The sequence below is a fragment of the Triturus cristatus genome, chromosome 2_2 (genome assembly GCF_964204655.1).
Source record: "Triturus cristatus chromosome 2_2, aTriCri1.1, whole genome shotgun sequence".
NCBI classification, from domain to species: domain Eukaryota; kingdom Metazoa; phylum Chordata; class Amphibia; order Caudata; family Salamandridae; genus Triturus; species Triturus cristatus.
In genome coordinates, this window is record NC_140582.1 from 500,989,875 (window position 1) to 501,014,905 (window position 25,031).

The window sequence follows — 25,031 nt, forward strand, 5'->3', positions numbered from 1 at the left end:
GATTGTTCAAATTCAGTTTTTCTTTTCCCTTGCAGCTTTGCATAAAGGTGTCCTGTTTTTGGGTTAATAACCAATTCTTTTTGTTTGGGGTCCGTGTAGCAGGCGGAACGTCCAAACTAGTCTCCTTGGGTGGAGGAGGAACAGTCTTTTCCTTTGAGGACATAATATTCGGCGAAGATTTTGGTGCTGACGTTTTTGGAGCCAAGGATTTTGGTGCAGAGGATTTAGGCTCCGATGATTTCGGATCCGAGGTGCGTTTCAATGCCGAAGTTTTTCAGGGATCAGTTAGCTTATCTTTCAGTGCTGAAGTCTGGGGTCGGGCCCCGAAGAAGGTCGACCCGATCCCGAGCCAGAAGGCTTTACTAGTTGTTTCGGTGCAGAGCCCGAAGGTGTGGCGTTGGAAACTATCTCAGTGCCAACCTTGGCCCGAAGGCTGAGGAGGGACCAGAGCCTTTATAAGGGGCACTTTTTGGGGCAGAGGAGAATCTTTACTCACAGTACGCTGACCAGGTGTGATGACTTCCTCGATGTCGGAGTCTTCCTCAGACACGTAAATTTGTCCTCCCTCCTCTGCCTGGGCTCCATGTGCTTCGATGAGCTCTTCGTTAACATCTTCTCCATACAGCTCTGGAGCGGAATCCTTGTAGTCTTTATGTTGATACATTTCGTGACGTCGAGCCAGACAGTCACAAAGCATCTTTTTCGATCGGAATTATCCGCAGGCTTTGCAGTTGTCTTCGTTGTGTTGAGTCGATACACACAAATTGCACACGTAGTGAAGATCGGTGCGGGAGTACTTGGAGTGGCACCGGGGCAGAATTGGAATAGAGTCCGTTCCATCTACTGCGAATTCGGTCTGCGCGGCTAGGCCCAAGGGCCTCACACAAGGTTTTCAGATCGAAGTTGTGAAATAAATACGATACGCGAAGGCAGGAATATGCGATCGAGAAACAATACCGTTGAGGGTAGTTAATTGCGTACCGAGGGGAACCAGAGAACGGTGTCGAACCAGAGCGCAGCAATTCACGTCCGGACCTAATGGCGGAAAAAATAAAACAATCTAACAATGGAGTCGACGCCCATGCGCACTATCACGGAAAGTAGTCACCACCTACCTCGTGACTGGAAAGACTTCTTCTAACAAAAACAAAGTGCAAACGTCCAGGCCCAACGCCAGATGGCGATCTATGCATAGCATGTTATCTACAGCTCACATGCCTCGAACAGTCAGTTCCTAAAGGCAAGTAACTTGCACCTTTTTTTGGATACTTCTAGCTTCAGATTCCTCACCTTTGAAAGAAATACTAAATCGGACCTTTTGAACAGGAGGTCAGAGAATTTGACTCGCACCAATAAGTTTTGTGGAATCTAGCCGGTAAGGCGGCCCTCTCTGCAGCCTTGACTTTTAAGGCAATAGTACTTAGTGAACATATGCATGAAAACCCATACAGCAGGCTGGCAAATTACTATGATCGGAATACCCCAGTCAAACACTGCTGGAGTGGCTTTGGTTTGGGTGGATTGAGAACATAGGCCCTGAGGAGGTTCCTACTTGAATAGGATATAGAATGTGTTTATGCACATGATAATTCACCTGGTCAGGGTCAGTTTCTGTGATTTATAGAGCACATGGCTGCCCAAGGGCTTCCCTGAACCGCAGGGTCAGTTTCTGCATTGCCTTAACCTCCTTAACACCCACAAAGCACAGTAGTCCTTTGTGAGCACAATGTAAATGTTCAGTGCTCGGCTTGAATCGAACCTCTCATCCTCTTTCAAGGGACATAGCCGAGAGAAAGAGGCAGAAGTAGTGATGGCCTGTTGCGAAGCATGAAAGAGGTGCACAAAGTTTGCACTGACTGGTGTACAGAGACTGCAATGGCAGCTCACCAACGACGACTAACTGTACCCATCACAAAAGCTTGTTGGGCCAAAGACAAGAAACAATGGAGCACATAATAGCCTAAAAGGGATCAAGGCGCCAGTCGCTACACCAGGGCCCAAATTTATTCCAACTACGCAAATAGATGAACTTGGTGAATAGGAGCCTCGCTGCAAGAAGCACATACATCATCTCAGACGGCAATTCGAAACTGCACAGCTGTCGTCCCTCTATCGCCATGTATGGAGGTGTAAAGGGGAGAGAATAGGGACTCTGCAGGTTGTGGCGACAGAAGGTTCTCCCAAAAAGATAGACTGTTCGGACGGCAATACTCAAGTTCAACAGATTTGGGTACCAACCTCTCCTGGCCCAGCCAGAGGCTACCAAATGACTTTGCCTCTGTGTCCTGACCTTAAGCAGAACTAAAGTGAGGAAATGAAGCAGTAGAAAAGCATACAGAAGGCTTGTGCTCCACTATAAGTGAGATGCTTTAACAGTGGACCCTCTTGGCAGTATCTCCAGCATGCAGTGCTTTCTCATCTGTAGCAAAAGGATCCAGCCAGAGTACACCCCAATGTACAAAGATGTCCACAGCCACCCCAGGAAGAAGCAGTCATTGGCGGTCTGGCAACTGACGCCTGCAGAGTTTACCTCCTTTGGCATTTAGAGACCTCACCAACTTATAGGGAGGCTACTATGGAGATTCACTGTTGATCCAGATACCTCCAAAAGGCAGAATGCCTTCTGACAAGATCCAAAACCCCACGCAGACCACCTGATTGCGGTACCACATGATGGTTGTGGTGCCCAGCAGGACCTGCACTGACCTCCCCTTGTTGGATGGTTGAAAAGCTTTCAGAGATAACTGGAAGGGGTGACGGTCCGGTAGGCTGATGTGAAGCAGTTGGTTCCCTGGGGACCACAGATCTTTGCGACTACCCAAACCCAGAAACAATACATCTATCACTACTGCCAGCGCTAGGTGGGGCAGGGAAACTAGCCGGCACAGAGCGAGTCTGTTTGCACATGTGACTGGCTTAGATACAGATATGTATCCTAATTACATATGTTGTCTAACAGACAACCTCAGAGTCCATGGTCAAGGTCGCTTCCTAGTACATATTTGGCAGCTTCTGGTCTGTCCTGAATTGTTTGGGTAAAGTCTGACATGAATTCCACAGGGACAGCCAGTAAGAGATCACTGGCCAGGTCTCAAAGGGTGTGCTTATAATGGCTAAAAAGTTCAGGGTCAGCAGGGCTAAACAAGAAGTTAAAACACTTGCCAAATGTCCATGTGCTTAACCACCATCGGTCAGAGCAGAAGGGATGGCATTCAGGTGGACTTTGCTTGTGGATGCCAGCAGCAGCAGGCTTTAAGAGGTATGATGTTGGGTGAGTAAAGCTGGTTCACCATCTATGTCATCTTGCCACAGTGTGACTGGCTCAGGGAGCTAAGCACTGCTTCATCCAAGCAGCTATCAAAGTGCATGCTAAATACTCAAAATGCTGCAGGGGCTCTTGCATGGCGGAACTGGGCTGCAAGATTTCTGTCCACAAACTAGCCTTTGTTTCTATTCTGGGCAACTGTAAGGAATATGCCACTTACCAGTATGCATCTGTTCTTGGCATGTAGAGCTGCAGAGTCACACACTTAGGATAGTAGATTGCCATCTGGTGTTGGGCTCGGATGCTTGCAGGTTGTTCGTCTTCCAAATATCTTCTAAGGGAATGTTTCCTAAGAATGCCATGGAAGCCCCTATTTTGCGTGTGGAATGCGCTCTAGGGGGAACGGTTAGTGTGCGTTTAGCCTTGTGGTAGCATATTTGGATACATTTAACTATCCACCTAGCTATCCCAGATTTGGAAATGGGGTTGCCTTTATGTGGTGGAAAGAGAGCGACAAACAATTGTTTTGCGGAATGATTTGGTTCTGTCAATGTAGTATAGAAGGGCTCTTTTAACGTCTAGGGTATGAAGAGCTCTTTCAGCTACCGAGTCTGGATTTGGGAAGAATACTGGTAACTCTATTGATTGGTTAAGATGGAATGGAGATATGACTTTTGGAAGGAATTTCGGATTTGTTCTAAGAACCACTTTGTTACGGTGTAATTGTAAGAATGGTTCTTGTATGGTTAAAGTCTGAATCTCACTTACCCTTCTGAGGTATGTGATGGCGATAAGGAAGGCTACTTTCCATGTGAGGAACTGTAGTTCGCATTTATGCAGAGGTTCAAATGGGGGTCCCATGAGCCTTGTAAGAACAATGTTTAGATTCCACACTGGAGAGGGTGGTAATCTGGGAGGAATAATTCTTTTTAGTCCTTCCATGAAGGCTTTGATCGCAGGTACTCTAAAGAGTGACAAGTGTCGTCTATTTTGTAAGTAGGCTGCTAATGCTGCTAGGTGAAGACTTATGGATGAGTATGCCAAGTTACATCTTTGCAGGTGCAGTAAGTAGCCAATGATGTCCTGGTTGGATGCATCCAGTGGGTTTATATGATTGTTAGTGCAGTAAATGGCAAATCCTTTCCATTTTGCAGAGTAGCAGGCTCTAGTGGTAGGTCTTCTGGCCTCTCTTATAATATTCATGCAGTCTGGTGGTAGGTTGAGATAACCAAACTCTAGGACTTCAGGAGCCAGATTGCCAGGTTCAGTTGACCTGGATCTGGGCGTCTGATTTCTCCATGGTTCTGGGTTAATAAGGACGGGGAGAGATGTAGTTTTTGGTGTGGCACTAGCGATAGTTCCAGTAGTGTTGGGAACCACAGTTAGCGTGCCCATGTGGGAGCTACTAAGATCAGATTGAGAGACTGTTGCCTGAGCTTGCGTACCACTAATGGAATGAGTGGGAGAGGCGGAAAAGCATACGCAAATCTGCCTGACCAGTTCATCCATATTGCATTGCCCTTTGACTCCGGGTGGGGAAACCTGGCGGATAAGGTTGGGCATTTTGCGTTTGTGTGTGACGAACAGATCTATGTCTGGTTGGCCCCATTGTTGGAAGAATGGTATTAGGACTTGGGAATGTAGTTCCCATTCGTGGATCTGTTGATTCTGTTGACTTAACAGATCGGCAATCTGATTGTGAACCCCTGGAAGGTGTTCTGCAAGTAGGTATATTTTCTGGGGAATGGCCCATCTCCAAATATTCTGTGCGAGCTGGGAAATCTGGAGAGAATGTGTGCCCCCTTGTTTATGTATGTAATACATGGCTGTCATGTTGTCTGTCCGGATGAGGACAGTTTTGTTTTGGAGATGTAGTTGGAATGATTTCAGTGCTAGGAACACTGCTAGCAGTTCCAGGTAATGGATATGGAGCCTTTTTTGTTGAGTGGTCCATGTGCCCTGAGTGGTGTGGCCGAGGAGATGGGTTCCCCATCCTGTGAGCGATGCGTCTGTTGTCAGCACTATCTGTGGAAGAGGCTCTAGGAACGGCCGCCCTTTGGAGAGGTTTGTTATGTTCAACCATTTGAGAGCGATTTATGCGGCTGTCCACCAACACCAGATCCGCAAGTTGTAGTTGTGAGTTCCAGGCAGTAACCATACTGGATAATTTGTTTGACCCACTTGTCTGTTGTAATGGAGTTCCAGACACGTAGGAACTGTGTTAGTCTTCCCCCGAACGGAGTCGAATGGTCTGAGGGGAGTGGAGGAAAGTCACTGTTTTGTGGCAGGGATTGAGTGTTATTACCTCGACCTCGTCCCTTGTTGTTGTTTCCTCTGTATCCGCCTCTAAAATATCCTCTACTGGGGGATGTGTGTGTGGCGGTTTTGAATATAGAGGAGGTGTCCGTTCCAATATGTTTGGAGGCTCCTCTGTAGAAGGAGCGCCGAAAGGAGCCACGCGGTTGGGGAGACTGTAATGCTCCCATGGACTTAGCCGTCTGTGTCCTTTTTCATTTTTTCAAGGGCAGCATCTACTGCTGGCCCAAAAAGCTGTTCCTGATTGAATTGTTGACTAAGTATAGTAGTTTGCACTTCTGGCTTAAAGCCCGAAATGCGTAGCCATGCAGGTCGTCGAAAGAGCACACTTGTGTTAATTGCTCTAGAGGCGGTGTCTGCGGCGTCAAGTGCACATTTAATTTCTGCATTTGAAATGAGCTTTCCCTCTTGAATGAGGTCATTTGCCTGGGCTTTATATTGGTCTTGCAGTTGTTGTAAGAGAGTCTCTAGTTGGTCGTAATGGGCCCGGTCATAGCGTGCTAGTAGGGCTTGGGTGTTGGCAATACGCCAGTGATTAGCAGCTTGTGCTGCTACTCTTTTGCCAGAGGCTTCCAATAGTTTGGATTCTTTGTCTGGGGGTGGTGCATCTCCTGTGGTTTGGGAGTTGGCGTGTTTTCGAGCATTGGAAACGACCAAAGAATCCAAGGGGAGTTGCTCTTTTATGTAATTAGGATCTTCCGGGGCAGGCCTATATTTCTTTTCGATCCGTGAGTTGAGAACCCTGGCACGAACGGGGTCTTTAAAGATTTCGGGGGCGTGTTTTATGACTCCTTTAATCATGGGCAGATTTTGTACAGACTTTTGAGACTGTTCGAAAGTGTCTAATAGGAAGTCTTCCTCTGGTGCGTCTGAGTGCATTGTGACGCCGTGGTATATTGCTGCTCTATTTAATACCAGGTGATCATCAAGAGGCGATGGTTTTGAGGGATATGGCCGAGGGTCAGGCATGTCTGGTAAAGGGAATGTCCAATCATCCAGTGGTGTGGTGTCTGGATCCGTGAACGCATCATTAGGATCAACCCACCCACGAGGTCGTCATCATCCTGTGGTGGTGGTGGTGTATGTGATGGAGAATGTATAGGTAAGGGTGGTGTAGGCAGAGGAGGTGGGTTAGAAGGCAGTATAGGAGAGGGAGGGATAGGGGATGTTGAAGAGTCCTTCCTGTTTACAGGAACTGGGGAAGGTGGTGTGTCCAGTTTCCGTTTTTTACATGGCACCGTGGTGACATGTCCAGTCTTGGGGTTGATATAAATCTTTTTCTGCCTTGGGTCGATTGGATCTGGATGAAAAAGTTCTTGTTCTTCAGGAACAGTCTTTGTTACCGATTCTTTCAGTTCCGATCGAGGTTTTGGTTCATCGGTAGCTTGTTTGGCTTTAGGAGGCGTATGAGAGTCCTTAGCCGGTGGTTTCGGTACCGATGATGGTTTCGGTGCCGATGTGGTTTTCGGAGCCAAAGGTGTATCTGTGGGCTTGGGAACCTTTGGTGCCGGTGTGTCTCTCGGCCTTGGTGTTTTCGGGGCCGAGGGCTTCGGAGCAGATTTCGGTGCCGGTTGGACAATGACATGCGGTTTGCTCGGTCCAGAGCTAGCGGAAGGCTTATGTTTCTTCGGAGCCGAAGGATGTTTTCGGTCTCGACTGGGGCCAGCAGGTGGAGTCTTAACCAATGCCTTTGGTTTTGGTGGGGTTGGGGCAGGGGCAGTAGTACTCACACGTTGCCCAGGAGTGATGGGGTCGTCAGAGTCGTCTGCTTCGGAAATTATTTGTAGATCTTCGGAATCTTCTTCCGGGACATCGGGGCCTTCATCAAAGATGTCCTCTGGTTCCGGAGCTGGTCTCTGTGCCATGATGTGGCGTCGAGCCCTTCGATCCCGAATGGTCTTTTTGGATCGAAAGGATGCATAGGCTGGGCAGCTGGACTCGTCGTGTTCCGGTAATAGGCACAGGTTGCAGACTTTGTGGTGGTCACTGTGCGGAAATTTTGCTCCACACAGGGGGCATTTTTTGAACGGCGTCCTTTCCATGAGCCGTAGAGCTCACGGCGAGGATAGGCCCAGCGGCCCGCGTCGAGCCGATGTAATCGATGTCGAGAATGTAGGTGCTTCGATGTTGTGTGAAGTTTTTTCGCTTAGAAAGGCTTGGAATTGATATTTCCAACCGGAGCAGAAAAGTCGCATCCGAACCCAATGGCGGAAAAAAAACAATCTAACGATGGAGTTGATGCCCATGCGCACTGTCGTCCAGGGGAGGAGTCACCTATCTCGTGACCAAAGACTTCTTCCGAAGACAACAACCTGCAAGCATCCGAGCCCAACACCAGATGGCGATCTACTATCCTAAGTGTGTGATCTGCAGCTCATATGCCTCGAACATTAACTTCTAATGCCCTGAAGACAACCATAGGAATCTACAGCTCTACATGCTAAGAAACGATGCATACTGGTAAGTAGCATTTTCTGTTTGAGGCATATGAGCTGTAGATCGTATACTTATGCATAGACTATACAGCAGTTACCTCTTTAGCGGTGGCTACCTGTATCTGTTGCAGTGGTCTGAAAGTGTTCTTAATACAGCCTGGCCCACACTAGCTTGTTGATTTGCCTGCACGTCTACACAATAGTGTTTTGGGAAGGTGTGTGGTGTAGACCAAGTTGCTGCTTTGCAGATGTCATCTAGAATGCCATAGATGCCTCTAATTTACGCGTGGAGTGAGCTGAAGGGGGAATGGTTAATGTGCGTTTGGCTTTAGCGTAGCATATTTGGATGCATTTAACAATCCACCGGGCAACCCCTGTTTTTGTGATAGGATTGCCCTTATGAGGTGGGTTGAAAGCCACAAAAAGTGGTTTAGTCTCGCTCTTTTCACGTCTAGCGTGTGAAGAGCTTGTTCTGCTACTGAGTCAGGTAGAGGGAAAAATACAGATTGGTTAAGGCGGAAAGCAGACACGACTTTAGGTAGAAATTTTGGGTTAGTCCTAAGAACCACTTTATGATGAATTTGTAGAAATGGTTTTTGTATGGTTAATGCCTGGAGTTCAGGGACTCTTCTGAGAGAGGTGATCGCAACCAGGAAAGCTACTTTCCAGGTGAGAAATTGTAATTGGCATTTATGCAGGCGTTCAAATGGGAGACCCATGAGACTGGTAAGGACCACATATAAGTTCCATACTGGAGGGGGTGTAACTCTAGGTGGAATTATTCTTTTAAGTCCTCATGAATGCTTTGATAGCTGGTAACCTAAACAAAGACCGGTGTTGTCTGTTTTGGAGATAGGCTGCTATTGCAGCGAGGTGTAGTCTAATGGATGTATACGCTAGGTTACAATGTTGTAGATACAAAAGGTAGCAGATGTTTTGAATGGAAGCATCTAGTGGGTTGATGTTATTTGTATAGTAAATTACAAATCTTTTCCACTTTGCGGCATAGCAAGCTCTAGTGGTAGGACGCCTAGCCTCTTTAATGATGTTCATGCAGTCTTGCGGTAGATTGAGAGAGCCAAACGCTAAGATTTCAGGTGCCAGATCGCAAGGTTGAGTTGACTGGGCTCTGGATGTCTAATCTCTCCATGGTTCTGAGTGAGAACCTTGGGTGAGAGGCGTAGCTTTTGATGAGGAACTACTGATAGTTCGAAGAGGGTTGTGAACCATGGCTGTCGGGCCCATGTTGGAGCAATCAGGATCATTGTGAGAGAATGCTATTTTAGCTTCTGAACCACTAGTGGAATGAGCGGGCGAGGCAGAAAAGCGTAAGCAAATTTGCCTGACCAGTTCATCCATAGCGCACTGCCTTTGGACAAAGGGTGTGGATACCTGCATGCGAAGCTTGGACATTTTGCTTTTTGGTGTTTGGCGAACAGGTCTATTTCTGGGTGGCCCCACATTTGAAAGAATAGAAGCAGAACTTGAGGATGAAGTTCCCATTCGTGGATCTGCGGTCTCCGACGACTGAGCAGATCTGCAATCAGATTGTGTACTCCTGGGAGGTGTTCTGCAAGGAGATATATGTTCTGAAGAATGGCCCATCTCCATATGCTTTGAGCTAGGTGTGAAAGCTGCAGAGTGTGAGAAAGCTGTAGAGATTGTGCCCCCCCTGTTTTTGTATGTAATACATTGCTGTCATTTTGTCTGTACGGACCAGGACAGTTTTGCCTACGAGGAGAGTTGAAGATTAATGCTAGGAAGATCGCCAACAATTCCAGGTAATTTATGTGGAATTGTTTTTGTTGAGGGGTCCACGTGCCCTGAATAGTATGGGTTTGAAGATGAGCTCCCCAGCCTGTGAGTGAAGCGACTGCTGTTAGCACTATCTGTGGAACCGGGTCGAGGAACGGCCGCCCTTAGGAAAGGTTTTGTGTGTTCCACCACTGCAGTGTGTGATGGGTGCGGCTGTCCACCACCACCAGATCTGTTAACCTGACGTGCCAAACACTCCTGTAAGGGACGCATGTGGAGTCTTGCAGAAGGGATGATGAGAATGCAAGAGGCCATCATCCCGATTAACTGCATGAACATTTGCGCTGGTAGTGAGTGTTGATTTAACCAAGAAACAAGGAAACCCTACTCACAAAGAGCCAGGGCAAACGTTTATAAGAGGAAACAATGGCTCAAGTGGATTGATACTCAATACTATGATTTACAACAAAAATTACAATAAATAAAAGGGTTAAATGTGGCGTCAGAAAGAGAAGTTAACCTCACACGTCAGACTTAAGGTAGAAAAACATTTTTTATATTCCACAGTAAACGAGCACTTTGAAAATTACAAAAACAATTTCACAATATACAAATTCACAATACACAAATAAATGACAATCTTACTAACAAAAACAAAGCAAAATCTTAGTACACATTTGTGAAAAAGTGTCCCAATGAAACCAGTGAATAGACATAAAAAAAGAAATATCAGAAAACTATACCACATACAACGGTTTCAATTTATCGTTATAAAGGCGATCAAAAAGAAAGAATTAGAATGATCTATGACACTCATTCATTTCAAGTGTCAAAAAATATTTTGATTCGCCTATCTCGTCAACGGCGTTTCGACCCTGTCTGAAGTAAAGGGTCTCTTCAGGACAATCTAATGTGGGAACACCTGGTCAGCAAGCGTTTCAGATATTATGAATATATAGTGTCACCGTTCTAAAAGTGAAAGAAATAACTCACAGGGCGCCCAGGCTGGGTGCCCTGTAAGGGACGACTCAACTAGAAGCAGTTAATTAATTCCAGGCAGTCCCAGGGTCAGACTGTGCCCCCCTACCAGATAACATGAGCAATTGATTTCAAAATCTTTAGCTCATCTATCACTTGGGATCATTCTTAAGGTAAGGAATCTGCTTTTAGAAGTATCCATCAGGTGTTAGTGCTTTTTCAGGGCGGGAATGCTCTGCCTCATGGGATGGCTAGAGGGCAGTTAGTTTGTGGTTGGACTGTTCTCTCTTGAGAGTTCTTTCCACAGGAAGTCGCTATGTAGGCGATAGCTCTTCGAAGAAATGTTTTGAGTGGTCCGGCCTTCCTCCTAGTCTAGTCGCATACTCCTACTGCTACGTCTAGAAATATTGAGGGGTCAAGACTGTGGCCTCTTTCTTAAGTCAATTACTTTCGGTGGTTATTCCACCTGCAACACACACTTCGATATTATCTAATACTTTATTAAGGACAAGACTGTTTCCTGTGCTCTGGGCGCTGAGAAAAGCTCATGCTGCTGTTCCCAATCCACTATAGTTTCCTCCAGCTCTACTTTTCTTATTGCTTACCCAATCCATTGTGGCGATGCAGGCTCTAGCAGGTCACTTTCTGTTCCTTTTTTAGAGCTACTTCCAATTATTTCACCCTATTAAAGGATCTGAAACAGTAACTATAATGTGTCACAAATCGTAAGGAAACTATGGCGGCGCCTTTCTTCCTCCTTGTTACATTGCTCATGGTCTGTTTTTCCAGCCCGTAGGACATCAGTATGCTTAAGGGAATTCCTTCAGCTACATCTCCTATAACTCTGTGCCAACTGGTTCCAGTCCTCACCTAATGCGGTCTAGGGTTTGTGAGTGACCGTTTGCTACTATCCTCCAATTGGATTTCTCCTGCCTTCCTAGAGGGTTTTTTCTATGCCGGCTGGCTTTTTTCCCCGACTTAATGACTCTTTAGTGGATACCTTTAGTTTGCACGCAATATTAAGAAGTATTACTCCATACATTGATGTAGGAAGCAGGCTCTATAAATACACCAAAAACAGGTATAGTGTGCAGAGTCAAGTGCGTCTCCAAAGGTATAGAAGAGTAAAAAGTAGAGAATACCTTACGCACAATTTAGTGGTAGCTCGGCTGAGCAGTTTAACTTATCAGAGCGTAGTGTGAATGCATTTGCTGTACATACTCTTTCAAGGCTGGAACACAGTCAATGACTAACTCCAGGCCAATAGTTGCAAAAATATTACTTTAGTTACTTTTATTTTAGGAACCAAGCTACAGGTAAGTAAACTTTTCAGAAATGTAATACTTTCGATAACAGTTGGCAAAGGTGTGTAGAAGCATTCAAAATACTTTACAGATGCATGTATGTTTTGACAAAGGCAAAAAGAGATGCTTTGCATTTATCTCAAAATTAACACTCAGTGCAATACAGATGTGAGAAAGTGGCTCTGTATATACTGTTCCCTAATAGGTACAGGGTGTACAGAGTCCACAGTCCCCCAGAGGCTGATAGAGGACAAAGTTAGGTATGACCTTACTCTCAAAAGTGGTAGCTTGGTCGAGCAGAAAGGCAGTACCAGAAGACAGTGTAAAGCATTTATTGTACACACTCAGTCAGCAAATGGTTTCACACACTCAATAACTGAACTCTAGGCCAATGGTTTATATATATATAAAATATATGCTTGTTTTATTTTTAGAACCACAAAGGGGGTAAAAATATACTTTCTCAGAATGAGAGGTTAAATATAAATACTTTTGTCTTAAGCAATAAATTTGTGTAAACAGTCACAGTTGGTTGCAATAAACAATCCTACTTCCTAAACATAACAATGCATTGAGCTCAATGGTAAATTCAGGTTATTTGTAATAAATTACTTTTCAGATTACTTTTGGAATTCCAGGTCTGGCTCCTAGATCCAGCCTTGGGTCAGTATTCAGAATCAAGTGATGAAAGTTGACTTAATAACTGTAATGATTTTTAAATAATATTTAGCTATTTCAAAAGTTAGCACTTAGAAAATATTTCAAAGAAAACATTCAATGGATCTCTATGGCAAGAAATTCAAATTGCAGGTAGAGTACTTTATCGTTACTTTAGTAATCCAGGACTGGGTACCTAGACCCAGGACTGGGGTCCTTATCAAAAACAGGTAAGTAATTTCGTTTGCAGAAATGGTACGATTTTAAAAGAATATTTCAAATTTGCAAAAATAGACTCTTAGAAGAAATTTCACAGAAAAGCAGACAATGGTTTCCTATGGGAGGAAAATGAGTTAGAGGTAAGTATAGTTGTGAACACTTTTCAGGGTCAGGGCTGGGCACCAAGATCCAGCACTGGGAGCTCACCTAGGAGCAGGTGAGTAAATTCGTTTTTGTCACTTGGCTGATTTTTGGTGAATATTTGCAGTTTTGAAAAGTTCACACTTTGACTGGCTTTTTCTTCAAAAACCTTCTATGTTACCCTATGAGGAAAATGAAGTTAGCGGTTTAAGGGTAAGTACTCGACTGGCAGAGTTGAAATTCCGGGCATGGACTCAGGGGTCCCCCAGTGTCAGGTAGGTACAGTTGGTTCACCCTCAGCGGTTTCAGGACGGCCGGGTGCAGAGAGAGTTAGGCCCAATGTTATCCTATGAGGGATAGGGGGGCCTTGGTTGGTGGCTGCTGTCTGGCAAGCCACGCGGCTGTGGGAGCTGGGCTCCTGGTCACTTACTCAGGGCAAGTGGGGAAGTAGGTTAGTGTAGAGAGTGCACTGCCAGGGCCACTCGGGCGGCTGGGTGCAGGGTGCTTTTGAGCCTTCGGGCGCTCAATGGAAATGAATGGGAATGTTCCGGTTTGGAAAAAGGCTGCAGGCTCGGGGACGAGGATGTTTCAGGTGCCACCACCACTTCGAGAGGTAAGTTGGGTAGTTGTAGGTTAGGTGGGTACCCCGGGATTGGGCACAGGGGGCCGCAGGGCGCCGGGTGCAGGGGTGCCTTTTGACGTCTGGAATCTTACCCTCTGGTTGATCGCGGTTGGGGTGGCACTCGGTTCTGAGGCTGCAGGCTTCTTCCGGGATGTCGAGGGGGGTCCTTGGGTGCCGTACTCGGGGTCACAGTCACAGTCGCCGTGGGGTCGTCCTCAGGGTCTTTGTCCACTCCGGCACTGGCCAGGCTTGGCTGGTGCAGAGTGTGTTGGGTCCGCGGTTCCGGGCTGCTGCCAGGGGTTAAAAATAGGTTTGAGTAGAGCCTCTACTCATGGGAGTCCCAGGGGCTTAGAGCCAAAAGGTAGCCAGGTCCTCCGGGGTTGGTGAGGTTGCTGGCCACGAGAGATGCCGCGCTGGTGCAGGTTCGAGAGTCGACAGGCCGGTAGGGCTGGGGCCAAAGCAGTTGGTGTCTTCTTCTCTTTTTAGCAGCTGCAGGGCAGGTCCTTGTTCTTCTTGCTCTTCTTGTAGTTTTCTATCTGGAATCTGAGGAAGGAAGGTTCAGGGTGCCCCTAAATACTAGATTTAGGGGCGTTACAGGTAGGTGAAGGCCAGGGACCAATGGGCCCTTGTCCTGGGGTGGGTACACCCCCTATCCTGCCTCTCTCCTGTGGGAGGGGGGCAGTAGCCTAATCCGGATAGGGTAGGGCCTCCCATCTTCAAGATGGCGAGAGCCCGGAGATGTCCTTCACCTCGCCTCCCCCACCTGAGGGGTGGGGTGGGCAGGCTGGCACATCCCCCGTCATTGTATGGGGTTTCCGGCCAAGCTTCCCGCCAGAGTGGGGGGTTGCAGTGGCCTGGGGAAACTCCAAATGGCGGCTTGCCTTTGAAGCTTCCCTTTGCTCATCCTGGGGGAGGAGATTTCTCACCTCACCCAGGATGTGCATTGTTGCAGGCCCGGGAGAGCAGGGGCTCTCCCACCCAGGGGTCCAGCAACGTGTCTGCTGTGTGGCAGCCTGGGCAGCCTCAGAGCAGACGTGGATTGTAAGTTAGCTGTAAGGGGGCATCTCTAAGATGCCCTCTGGGGTGCTTAGTACATTAAATCCTACACTGGCATCAGTATGGGTTCAATGTGCTGAGAAGTTTGATACCAAACTTCCCAGGCTTCAGTGTTGCCAATATGGTGCTGTGGAGCTCGTGTTTGACAAGCTCTCAGCACCATGTACTCTTAAATGACAGCACTGCACTTACAGTGCCCAGGAATGGACCCGGGTACTGTAAGGGCACAGGGCTCCTGCTCCTGTGCCCACACCATAGGCGTAATGCACCCAGCTAGAGGGGTGGCTGACATATTCCTTGGCAGTGTAGGTGATGGGCATGGTACACAGTGATGTGTGCCATGTCGACTCTTTGTTTTGTCCTGCACCCAGACACTCAGCCTGCAAGGGCAGTGTGTGTGTAAGGGTACAGGGCCTCTGAGGGTGGCACAATGAGTGCTGCAGCCCTTAGAGGCCTTCCCTGGCCACAAGGCCCTGGGTACCTAGGGTACCATTTACTAGGGGCTGACATGTGGCTAGGGTTTGCCAATTTGGAGTTTGTGTGGTTTAAGGAAGGAACATAGGCCCTGGGCACCTGATTGGCAGGAACCCAGGGTACACTCAATCGAAGTACATTCAGCAATTTAGCAAAAAGTGGGGGCATACCATGCAAGAAAGATGGCACTTTCTCACAACAGAGAATATCAATTCAAGCCTATAGGAGGAAAGGCAAGTCAGTATTTTCAGGTAAGTCCTCGACTTACAAGTTCAGTCTTCGGAGTTTGACAAACAAAGGGCAAGGGTCAGACCAAGGTAGGTACTGCACCACCAGTGGCACTGGAACAGCTGGGTGCAGAGGTTACTGGGACCAAAGCTAGCCTATGGGATCTGGGGGCACCTTGAAGAGATGCCAGTTGCAGGTAGGTACTAGTGAGTCAGAGAGGCAGGCCATGTGGGTTGACAAGTAGCACCTAAGCTACAACTCCAGCGGCACAGGGGCGGGCAGGTACAGAGTGCAAAGTAGCAGCCGGGTGCCCTGTAAAAAGAAATGGAGATCCTGGGTTGTAGGAAACAGCTGCAGGCTTGAACCAGAAGGCTGGCTGAAGGAATTCCACAAGAGGAGAGGTAAGTTGAATAGTGGGGGAGGTGGTGCCGGGACTCTGTTGGTTGGGCACTCCAAGGCCTGGGGGTGCAGGGGTATCTTTAGGCGTTTGGTTTCTCTCACCGAATCCAGTCGCGATTAGGGGGGACACCAAGTTGAGGCTTCAGGCATCGTAAGGAATTTCAGGGGAGGTCGTCAAACACTGGATCCCTGGTCAGTATCGCCGGGGAGACGTCACTGGGTCGTTGGGCCACCTGGAGTCTGACCGCGGTAGACAGGTGCAGAGTGTTGCAGAGACCACGGATCCACCTGGATCCGGAGTCCTGGGGTTGGTTTCTTGCCTGACACATCCTGTGTCCATGGGAGAAGAGAGCCTTTGCTGAAGACAGCACAGGTTCCCGGGATTCTTGGAGGTTGCCGGCTGCGGGCCACATGGGTTTCTTGAAGCCGGATCGCTGGACGATCATAATGTCAGATCACAGTTGGCTGAAACATGTTGACCGCATCTGTTACTAGCGTGCTCGGAGATTTACCGAGAACACGTTTTATTGTTTTATTCTTTGACACCTTAAGATATTAAATAAACACATTTTTCTTCAGGTAGTCAATTTGAATACACTGTTTATATACACTGCACCTTTCTTACACATAGTTTCACCACACTTTAGGCAGCTTCACCAATCTTTAGGAGAACTAGACCTTTGTTGCCATACCTGAAAACATCCGCGAGCTCCTCGTTTTTTGACACTAGCAAAGGAGTTGTAGCTCCTTAACTGCACCAGGTGTGGTTAAGAGGAGGTCCCAAATGATTAAGCATGCCACCTCGGTGGGTGATGGGACTTTATCCTCTTTATGAGGACTTTTCCTTTGAATATGTTGTGTTGTCGCCGTTCGCTCTCAGATTTGCTCTAGTAGTCCCGCGGACTTCTTGTTGATATATATATATATATACAGTGAACAGGGGATTCTGTCCGTGCAGGTCTGTAAATTTCCCCTAGACCCTTGAACCGACCAGAGTTTTTGAGACACAGGGATGTGTGCCAGGTCAACTCTTTACTTTGTTCTGCACCAAAACACACAGCCTACAATGGCAGTGTGTGCGTGTAAAGGTACAGGGCCTCTAAGGATGGCACAATAAGTGCTGCAGCCCTTAGAGGCCTTCCCAGGCCACAGTGTCCTTGGTACCCATGGTACCTTTTACAAGGGACTGATATGTGGTCAGAGAGGTGTCAACTGGGGGGACATGGTACAGTTTTGGGCAAGCACACAGGCCCTGGGAACCTGATTGACTATGTGCCCTGAGTCCCTTGCCAAAGTGCATCAATGGTCTGGCAAAAAGTGTGGGGGGGGGGGGAGGGTTACTGCAATAGAAACCCAGCTTTCTACAAGAGGGGCATATTTCTGTTCCCATTGGGCTTGATTGTGCAAACTAAGATGGAGAATGTTCAAGAGAGGGGGTTCACCTCAGTTCCTAGCCACCCTAGGGGTGTGTCAAGCCAAGGTGGACACTCCTATTCTGCTTACTAATCTTCCTGCTTGTCCTGGCACCAAAAGTGGGGTGGGAAAGGGGGCAGGCATCTCCACCAGTTGGAACTGCCCAAATCAGCATTACACACCGGGAGAGCCTTTGAGACTAGGCAAGTGTTGCTGTTCCTGCAAGGGGGAGGTGAGAAGCACCTCCACCCATAGCAGGCTTTGTTCCTGACCTCCGAGAGCACAAAGGCTCTCACCCCATGATGTCAGAACCCCATCTTGTGGTGGCTGGCTGGCAGGGATCAGTCGGCCAATACACTAGTAGTTGGTCATTTCAGGGGGCCTCTCTATGATGCCTGAGAGGGCATTTTATAATAAATCCAACGCTGGCATCAGTGTGGGTTTATTTTGCAGAGAGGTTTGATCCCAAACTTCCCAGTCTTCAGTAAAACCATCATGGAGCTGTGTAGATCGTAATGACAACCTCTAAGCCCATGTACTCAAAACGGCCTCACTGCACTTACAGTGTCCAAGAATGGACTCAAACACTGTAGGGGCATACTGCTCATGCAGCTATGCCCTCACCTGTGGTATAATGCACCTCTGCCTTAGGGGTGACTTACCTATGCCACAGGCAGTGGTGTGTAGGTATGGCACTCAGGCTGGTGTGCCATGTCTACTTAATTAGTTTAGTCACACCACAACACATAGCCTGCAATTGCAGTGTGTATGTTTTTCAGGCCCCTTAGGGTGGCACAATGCATGCTGCAGCCCTAAGGGACCCTCTCTAGTCACAAGGCCCTTGGTACCATTGGTACCTTTTACAATGGACTTATCTGTGGACCAGAGGTGTGCCAATTGTGGGAGAAACGGTACAGTTTTGGGAAGGAACACAGGTGATGGGGCCTGGTTAGCAGGGTTCCAGCACACTGTCAAATTAGCATCAGGTATCTGGCAAAAGATTAAGGGTTAACCATGGAAAAAGGGCACTTTCCTACAATGGCTATAGGAAGGCAACACACATTCTTCTGACAACCTCGACAAAATAAGTGGGTAAATAACCATATTTTGTGAAGGTACAGGAGGAGGGATGTCTATAGATGGAAAAATGATTTGCGTTGGGGGATAAAATGTGCTTTGCTACTCCAGCACATTGTCAGTCACAGAGACTCTACACTAAAGCATGCAACAGTGGCAAGAAGTTCAACCGGAAGTCTACATTTTTCCAAAATTTTCTGTGGCGTTCTTATAGGACTCCGTCAATCAGCATGCTAAAACTTTGCAAACTACAGTACAGAGTCTATGAAGTCTAAACATTAACTTTTTCTGTGAATCGCACCCGAAGTATTTTGAACATCATCAGTTTCTACTCAGATACTTATGGACAGTACACAAAGAACAGAAAATACAAATTAGGATTTGGGTTCTAAAATCAAGCAGAAATCAAACTACAGGGAAACCAACTAGGAGTATAATAAAAAGTATACCATTAGACTGATTAAACCCATGGATAAAAAATAAATAAAACGGTATCTTTCAATAAGCAGTATAAAAAAAGCAACCCGTTGCCATTAGGAGTTTGTCATTATATTAGTTTTCTCTTTTTTAAGTAGAGATTTAAGAGAGGAATAGGATAATGTAGGTTGGTTGCAAAATGAAGGAAATAACAGGAAAAACAAAACACAATCAAAGTAAAAGTAAATTCATACATACCAGTGCTGGAAAAGCCTCTTCATCCAAGTTCTGAATCTCGTAAAGAGATTTAGACTCTTCTATTACTTGTCTCTCACGGCGTTCATCGGGCGACAGACCAAAGTAGTTGCACTCTTTGTTATTCGATTCAAATTCTTCACTTCTCTCTCGCTCTAGTTTTCTGTTAGAAGAAAAAAGAAAAAGGTTGCCCACTAGAATTTAAAAAAAAGTGTGGGGGACAACAACCAACAAGAAAGATCAGAAGAACCAATACCTCCTCATCATTTTCTTTAAAATACTACTAACTAACGTGCTTCTATTTCGAGAACTGGATGCATGGAAAACAAGTTTGCAAGGGGGCCATATCCAATGGCTTAATTGGAATGGCTTTACAGTTTATTTAATAAAAACACAATAGAAAAAAAAATTAGACAAGTTGACACTATAATTAGTAGAAACTGCAAAAAACACAAAGGTGATGAGTGGAATATTTGTAAAAGGTCTCGGCCAATGACCACTACTTGGGCCGCAAACCGGTCATTTTTCACACATTATGCCACTTCAGAGCGAGAATAGCTATATGCAACTTAGCTTTGGTCCTGCGGATGGGAACAATCTAGCCCAAACTGCTAGGGCAGGACCCAAAGAGAGGCATATCTTGGGCTGGTTTGTTTTCTGGTGCAAGATTACATTTGGCTCTCACTCCCTCCAATTGTGATTTTAACATTATATTTACATTTTGGCAATGCCTGGTGCATTTTTCTACTGGCTAGTGTGCATTTATTTATCTTCTTCCCTGTTACTTTACTTACGGTTTATTTCCTGAAATTCCCCACCACAAATGGATGGGTGGTTATGGATGCCTATTCAGTAGTTGTTTAGATCCCAGACAGAACCCTTTCTTGCTAAGCCTGGCTTCAAACATATTTAACACTTTATGACCTCATGTTATCAACTCTTGAAAAATTACAATAAGTAGTGCAGAGTGAGAGTAGACTTTCATGGTTTGTCATTGTTGGCATGGGCTACCCTTTAAGGCCATGGCATTTTGAAGTGGTTACGTTGATAAACGTATGTACCTATTAAGCTTTAGTGAGGTTTCCTTCAAGCATTCCTTTAGTTAAACTGCATATGTGAAAAGTAGCTTGAGACCAAGAATGTGTTATTTCACTTTGTGACACACTGACATTTCAATTGCTCATTAGTGGTAGATTGCTCACATTTGGAATAGATACCAAAGCAGTACTTCCCATGGTGGTGGGTCTGTGTGATGGCTGAAACCAACATGTCCTGCAGAACCACACAGGCAAAATTCCCCTCTGGTAGGACCTAGCTGTGAAACAAGAGTGCTCAAGTGAACAGCGCTATTAACATCCACGTCGTGCCCGGACATATCAAGTACAAGCACTCGTCATGGCAGTCTAGTGGTAGCAGCCTTGGCCCTGGTGGAATGGGCTCTTAATCCATCCGCAAACTACTTCTTGGTCAGTGCGTAGCACCTATTGGATGTTATGGTCTGCCAACTCTGGAGTAAATGACTGAATCTTCATACCACAGGGCCTCCTGTGCAGCTAAGGGCAAACTAAAGTGGCCTGTGGGTTGGGAGGGGCTTGGGAAGGGACAGACGACTGGGAGGTTTGCTGTCCTTGAGGGCCAGATGTTGCCCACTTGGTTCCTGACCCCAAAGAACTGGGTGCATGTTCATGGTGTGGTGGACCTTGGTGATGCCTGTATGCTAAACCCCTGCCGAGGCTTCAAAAGTGGGTGATTTAGAGATGTACATCACCCAGATGTAGATGAAGACGTGGAGGCCCAGGGAACATGCTGTGGCTCTGCTTTCTATGAATAGCTTTAATGCGGAATAGGCATTCTCGCAAAACCCATCAAGAGGGGGAGGGGTGTAAGGGATAGAGGGGGAGGGGTGTAAGGGACGGAGGGGTGTAAGGAACAGAGGGTGGGGGGTGTAAGGGATAGAGGGTAAGGGAGTAAGGGGTGAGATAGAGGGGTAGAGAGAGAGAGAGAGAGAGAGTGGAATAGAGAGAAATAGAGATAGAGCGCGAGAGAGACACAGAGACATATATAGTCACCCCAGATCGTCACTTAAGAAGCCTGTGGATCGCATCCGTGCATGGCGCCAGGACACCTAAAGCAATCCGTAGTAACCTGTCCTGATGAAATGACACATTTAGCTGCATCCTGAATAGTCGGTGCCATGTTAGCATGGAATTCCTCCAAGGCTGCTGACAAGTTCTCTGCAACCATGTTACATATCGCGTGGGAATGTCTATTCAGCACATTGCTGACACTGACTGATTAAATGGCTTGGCTATCCAAGACGAACATTTGTTTCCCGAATGCCTCAATATTTTGTTTATTCCCTGTGTGTGCAAGAGTGTGTGGGGAATAGGGTGGGGAGAGGTGGGGTTAACCCCGGTAGTAGATGCCCGATCTACAGCCTACAGTGCTGTGTCAAGAAAGGAAGATAAGCAGAGCAGGCCTGTGGCGACGTGCTACTTGCCTATTCAAAGGTGGGCAAAAGAAAGGCTTAGTCCAGATAACTATGAGTGTGTCAGTCACGGATTCGTTGAATGGCAAGAAGGGCTTGGATAGAGCTGGCCGAGGCAGGCAAACTTCAATGAGGACATTGGTGTTCACCTCAATAGAAGGCAACTGCAGCGCATCTAATATCCACCGCAAATAAGGCGGGTTCTCTGTGGCGGGGCCAGGGGGAGAATTCGACCCAGTATCAGTGGAAGTGTTCAACCTATTGCCCTCCTATAGGTCCAAATACAAATGATCATCCTATTGTGGGTGTAACTCAACCCCATCGATACCAAAAGCTAGTTGACCATGGCCAGTGTCCATTCCACAAAGCTGTTAGAGTGCTGCAAGGAGGGTCCTAAGTAAAGGCAATGTTTTGACAGAGTCTGAATGAACTCGGGCCAGACACAACGGACATGTTCCAGGACGCAACCTTAGTTGAGACCAATTCAGTTTGGAGTCAGACAGGAAAACAGGAACAGATTCATCCCCTGGGCATCAGAGGCAGCGTATACGTAGCAGGAATCGGCATGGATCATTGCACCCAGATTGAACCCAAAAAGGCGTTCAGGAGTCCCAGATGGAACCAAGGACAGATCCACCAGCATTATTCAGACTATAGGCCTGTTTGAATCCCATGGGCCCCAAAGGCACACCGAAATGGATTTGCAACATGGCTTCCTCAAAAGCCTCAAATTGTGGCAAAGTCAACAAAAATTTGGGGTGCATCAAGATCAGCTGCAGAACCTGCTCCTCAGTAGAGGATTGGAAGCGAGATCAAGGGGAACCTTAAATTACTTGCGCCTTCTCAGGAATAGACACGAGGCTGGGTAGGTTACTCTTAGCCTTCTTGTGCTTCCTCTTGGACTTCAACTTACCCAAAGACAAACAGCGACGGTGACCTGTCGTGGGAATGGCTCCAAGAGCAAGAACTGTCCGGAGACTTGAAGCAAGGCTTACGTTATTTCTATCTGCGATTGGCAACAAACAGCATAGCTCCACGAATGTGTATCTCCTTTGGGCACAGACTTTGTGCACAACTTTAATTCACTGCCCAAACACCAGAGAAACACCTAATTGGAATGGGTTACAGAAATCTGTTTGCAGCAGTCTTCAAAAAGTTTAAACTCAGTAGTTTTAGGAGGGGACATATTGCCTTGCACACAGGAAACTAATTGAGAAAAACTAGTCAGCTGACGAAAAAAAGTTGGGAGCCAGCTCCAATCTGCATATAAAGGTGCAGAAAAAAAAGGAACGGATGTCAACATGCAACGGTTGTGCTTATTTTCATCCCCAACCACCATTTCCGGGTCAGAACAAGGTAGATGTGGAGCCACATGCAGGTGTGTGAGGGTTCTGATGTAACAATCTTTCAGATCTAGCCTGGCACCTGTGGACATTCACAAGCTGAGGAAACTGCTTTTAAAAGTATCCCTCATAAAATGATATATAGGATGACAGTAGCAAAGTCCATTGTAGTAGATCTCTCCATACACACACAGTCCCTCCAATATAAACCTTCTCAAGAACAAAATGTAATCTAAAAATCTCAGACTGGACATCCCAGTGCAGTAACCAGATAAGTGGACGGTTATCATAAGATTTATCATAAACAGATCTGTAGAACTGTTCTAAGCTACCAACTTACTGAAAACCACAAACTGTGCGCCTACCTGTCACACTTCCTAATATCACATTGCTAAGTGCTCTTTCCCACAATCCGATATTTCCACCTTAGTACACTTAGGATCAAAACAAAGATCATATCCTTTCATCCACAACCATGTAGGCAAGCACTTCAGAGCACCACATGTTGGTGCTAAGAGCTAAATAAGCGTTACAATATGACTATACTATTCAGTCTTTTCAACAAAAGGGTAGCATAACAGAAAATCGCTAAGGTATGTAAAGTAACACAGCATATTGTCGCTCTTTTCCACCTTCTATTGCCAGGAAGAAAAGCTTATAAGCTCAGTGTGTAGATGTAGAAAAACATGTATTGATGCATATTAAAAGCGCAATTAATAAGTGCAAAAGTGCAAAAATGTTTACATAAAAACAAATACCAGCACACAAATGTTTCACCTCCAACAAAGGGGCCTTACTATCAGCTTTCGCATTGCTTTAAGCTGAAGCTGCTGCTTAATTATAGAATGTAATGAAGGGTAGATTTGTAGAGCGCTGCTGGTCACCTGTAAGGCTATCCAGGTGCTGAGAAGGCGTGTGGTGAGGCTGGGCCTGAATACAGGCAGTCTCGATGGTCCCGCAAGAAGACCAGTTGAACAGCCAGAACTTCAGCTTCTTGAGGAATTCATGAAGTGAGTAGGCTCTGATGTTTTTGGGTAGGTTGTGCCAGGATTTGTCAGCTTGGTAGGAGAATTATCAACCTCCCGTTCTGCTTCTGTGGATGTGGGGTGCATGTGCGAGTGAGAGTGATGCTGAGCAAAGATGTCTGGTGGGTTGGTGAAAGTGAAGCCGGTGATTGTAAGTGGGTACCTTGTTGTGTAAAGACTTGAATGCATGTATGAGAAGTTTGAACTGGCAGTGCTTCTGGATGGTCAGTCAGTGGATATCTCGGAGGAGTGGTGTGGGTTATGTGCGGGAGGTTGAGGACAAGTCTGGAGGTGGCGTTTTGGATGGTTTGAAGTCTGAAGCGGATTGGTTGGGATGCCGGGGTAGAGTGCATTGCCATAGTCCAATCTGCTTGTGATTAGGGCCTGAGGGATGGTACCTCAGGTGTCCACTAGGAGTCACTAAGATTTGACATAGGGTTCTTTTTCTAGGAGAGCTGGGGTAACACATACCAAGGTATCCGACTATTACCTCACATTTCCTTTGACAAAAACACAACCTATAGGCTTTGCCATTTTTCTTTTTTACTTTAGACAATGGTTGCAATCTAGTCTCTTTGGATGACAAGAGCCTATTTAAGGGTTCTTTTATCAAAGACATGCAGCGACTACTGGCGGCGTGCCAAAAGCAAACCTCTGTGGCAGGAATGCGCTGGCTTTGCTACATCAAAGCTGCAATTTTGACCATGCAGCATCATCTTCCCTTCAGCAATTGCACCTTAGCTCTCAGAATGTCTCCATATAGAAGCTATTTCTAACAACATTCGAAAGATCACACCTGCTGGCAGGTGCCACAGCTTACTCACTGGCCAGTACAGCTAATTTTGACCAATCTAAAACATGCATCATACCGTTCACTCGCTGCCCAAATACTGAACATATGATAGAAGTGGATCTTATTACAGTCATGGAGACTTGGAATCAGCCTAGAGCCACTCCAGATCTCATTTTTGCCTTGCTCTCTGGTTATAAAATATTTCATCGGGATTGATCTAATGGAAAAGGGCAAGGGGTATCTGTCTAGCACCTCGACTCTCTGAAGTTTACAGGTATCCTCACACCCTTTTACAGCTCAACTCTTATTTATTAAGTTACATTGCCTCTAATGTGTCTATTCTCCTTTATTGTGCTTTTGGAGATCAGTTA

At 46.5% G+C, this 25,031-nt stretch overlaps 1 protein-coding gene across 4 annotated transcripts in view; it reads right to left on the minus strand.

The window, feature by feature from the left end:
• OTUD4 (OTU deubiquitinase 4) overlaps positions 1–25,031 on the minus strand; it is a 389,728-nt gene that overhangs the window by 186,382 nt on the left and 178,315 nt on the right. For all 4 annotated transcript variants that reach the window (XM_085641615.1, XM_085641618.1, XM_085641617.1 and 1 more), the window contains one exon: positions 19,015–19,174. In XM_085641615.1, the coding sequence (XP_085497741.1) occupies positions 19,015–19,174 (160 nt within the window). The remainder of the gene's footprint in view (positions 1–19,014; positions 19,175–25,031) is intronic.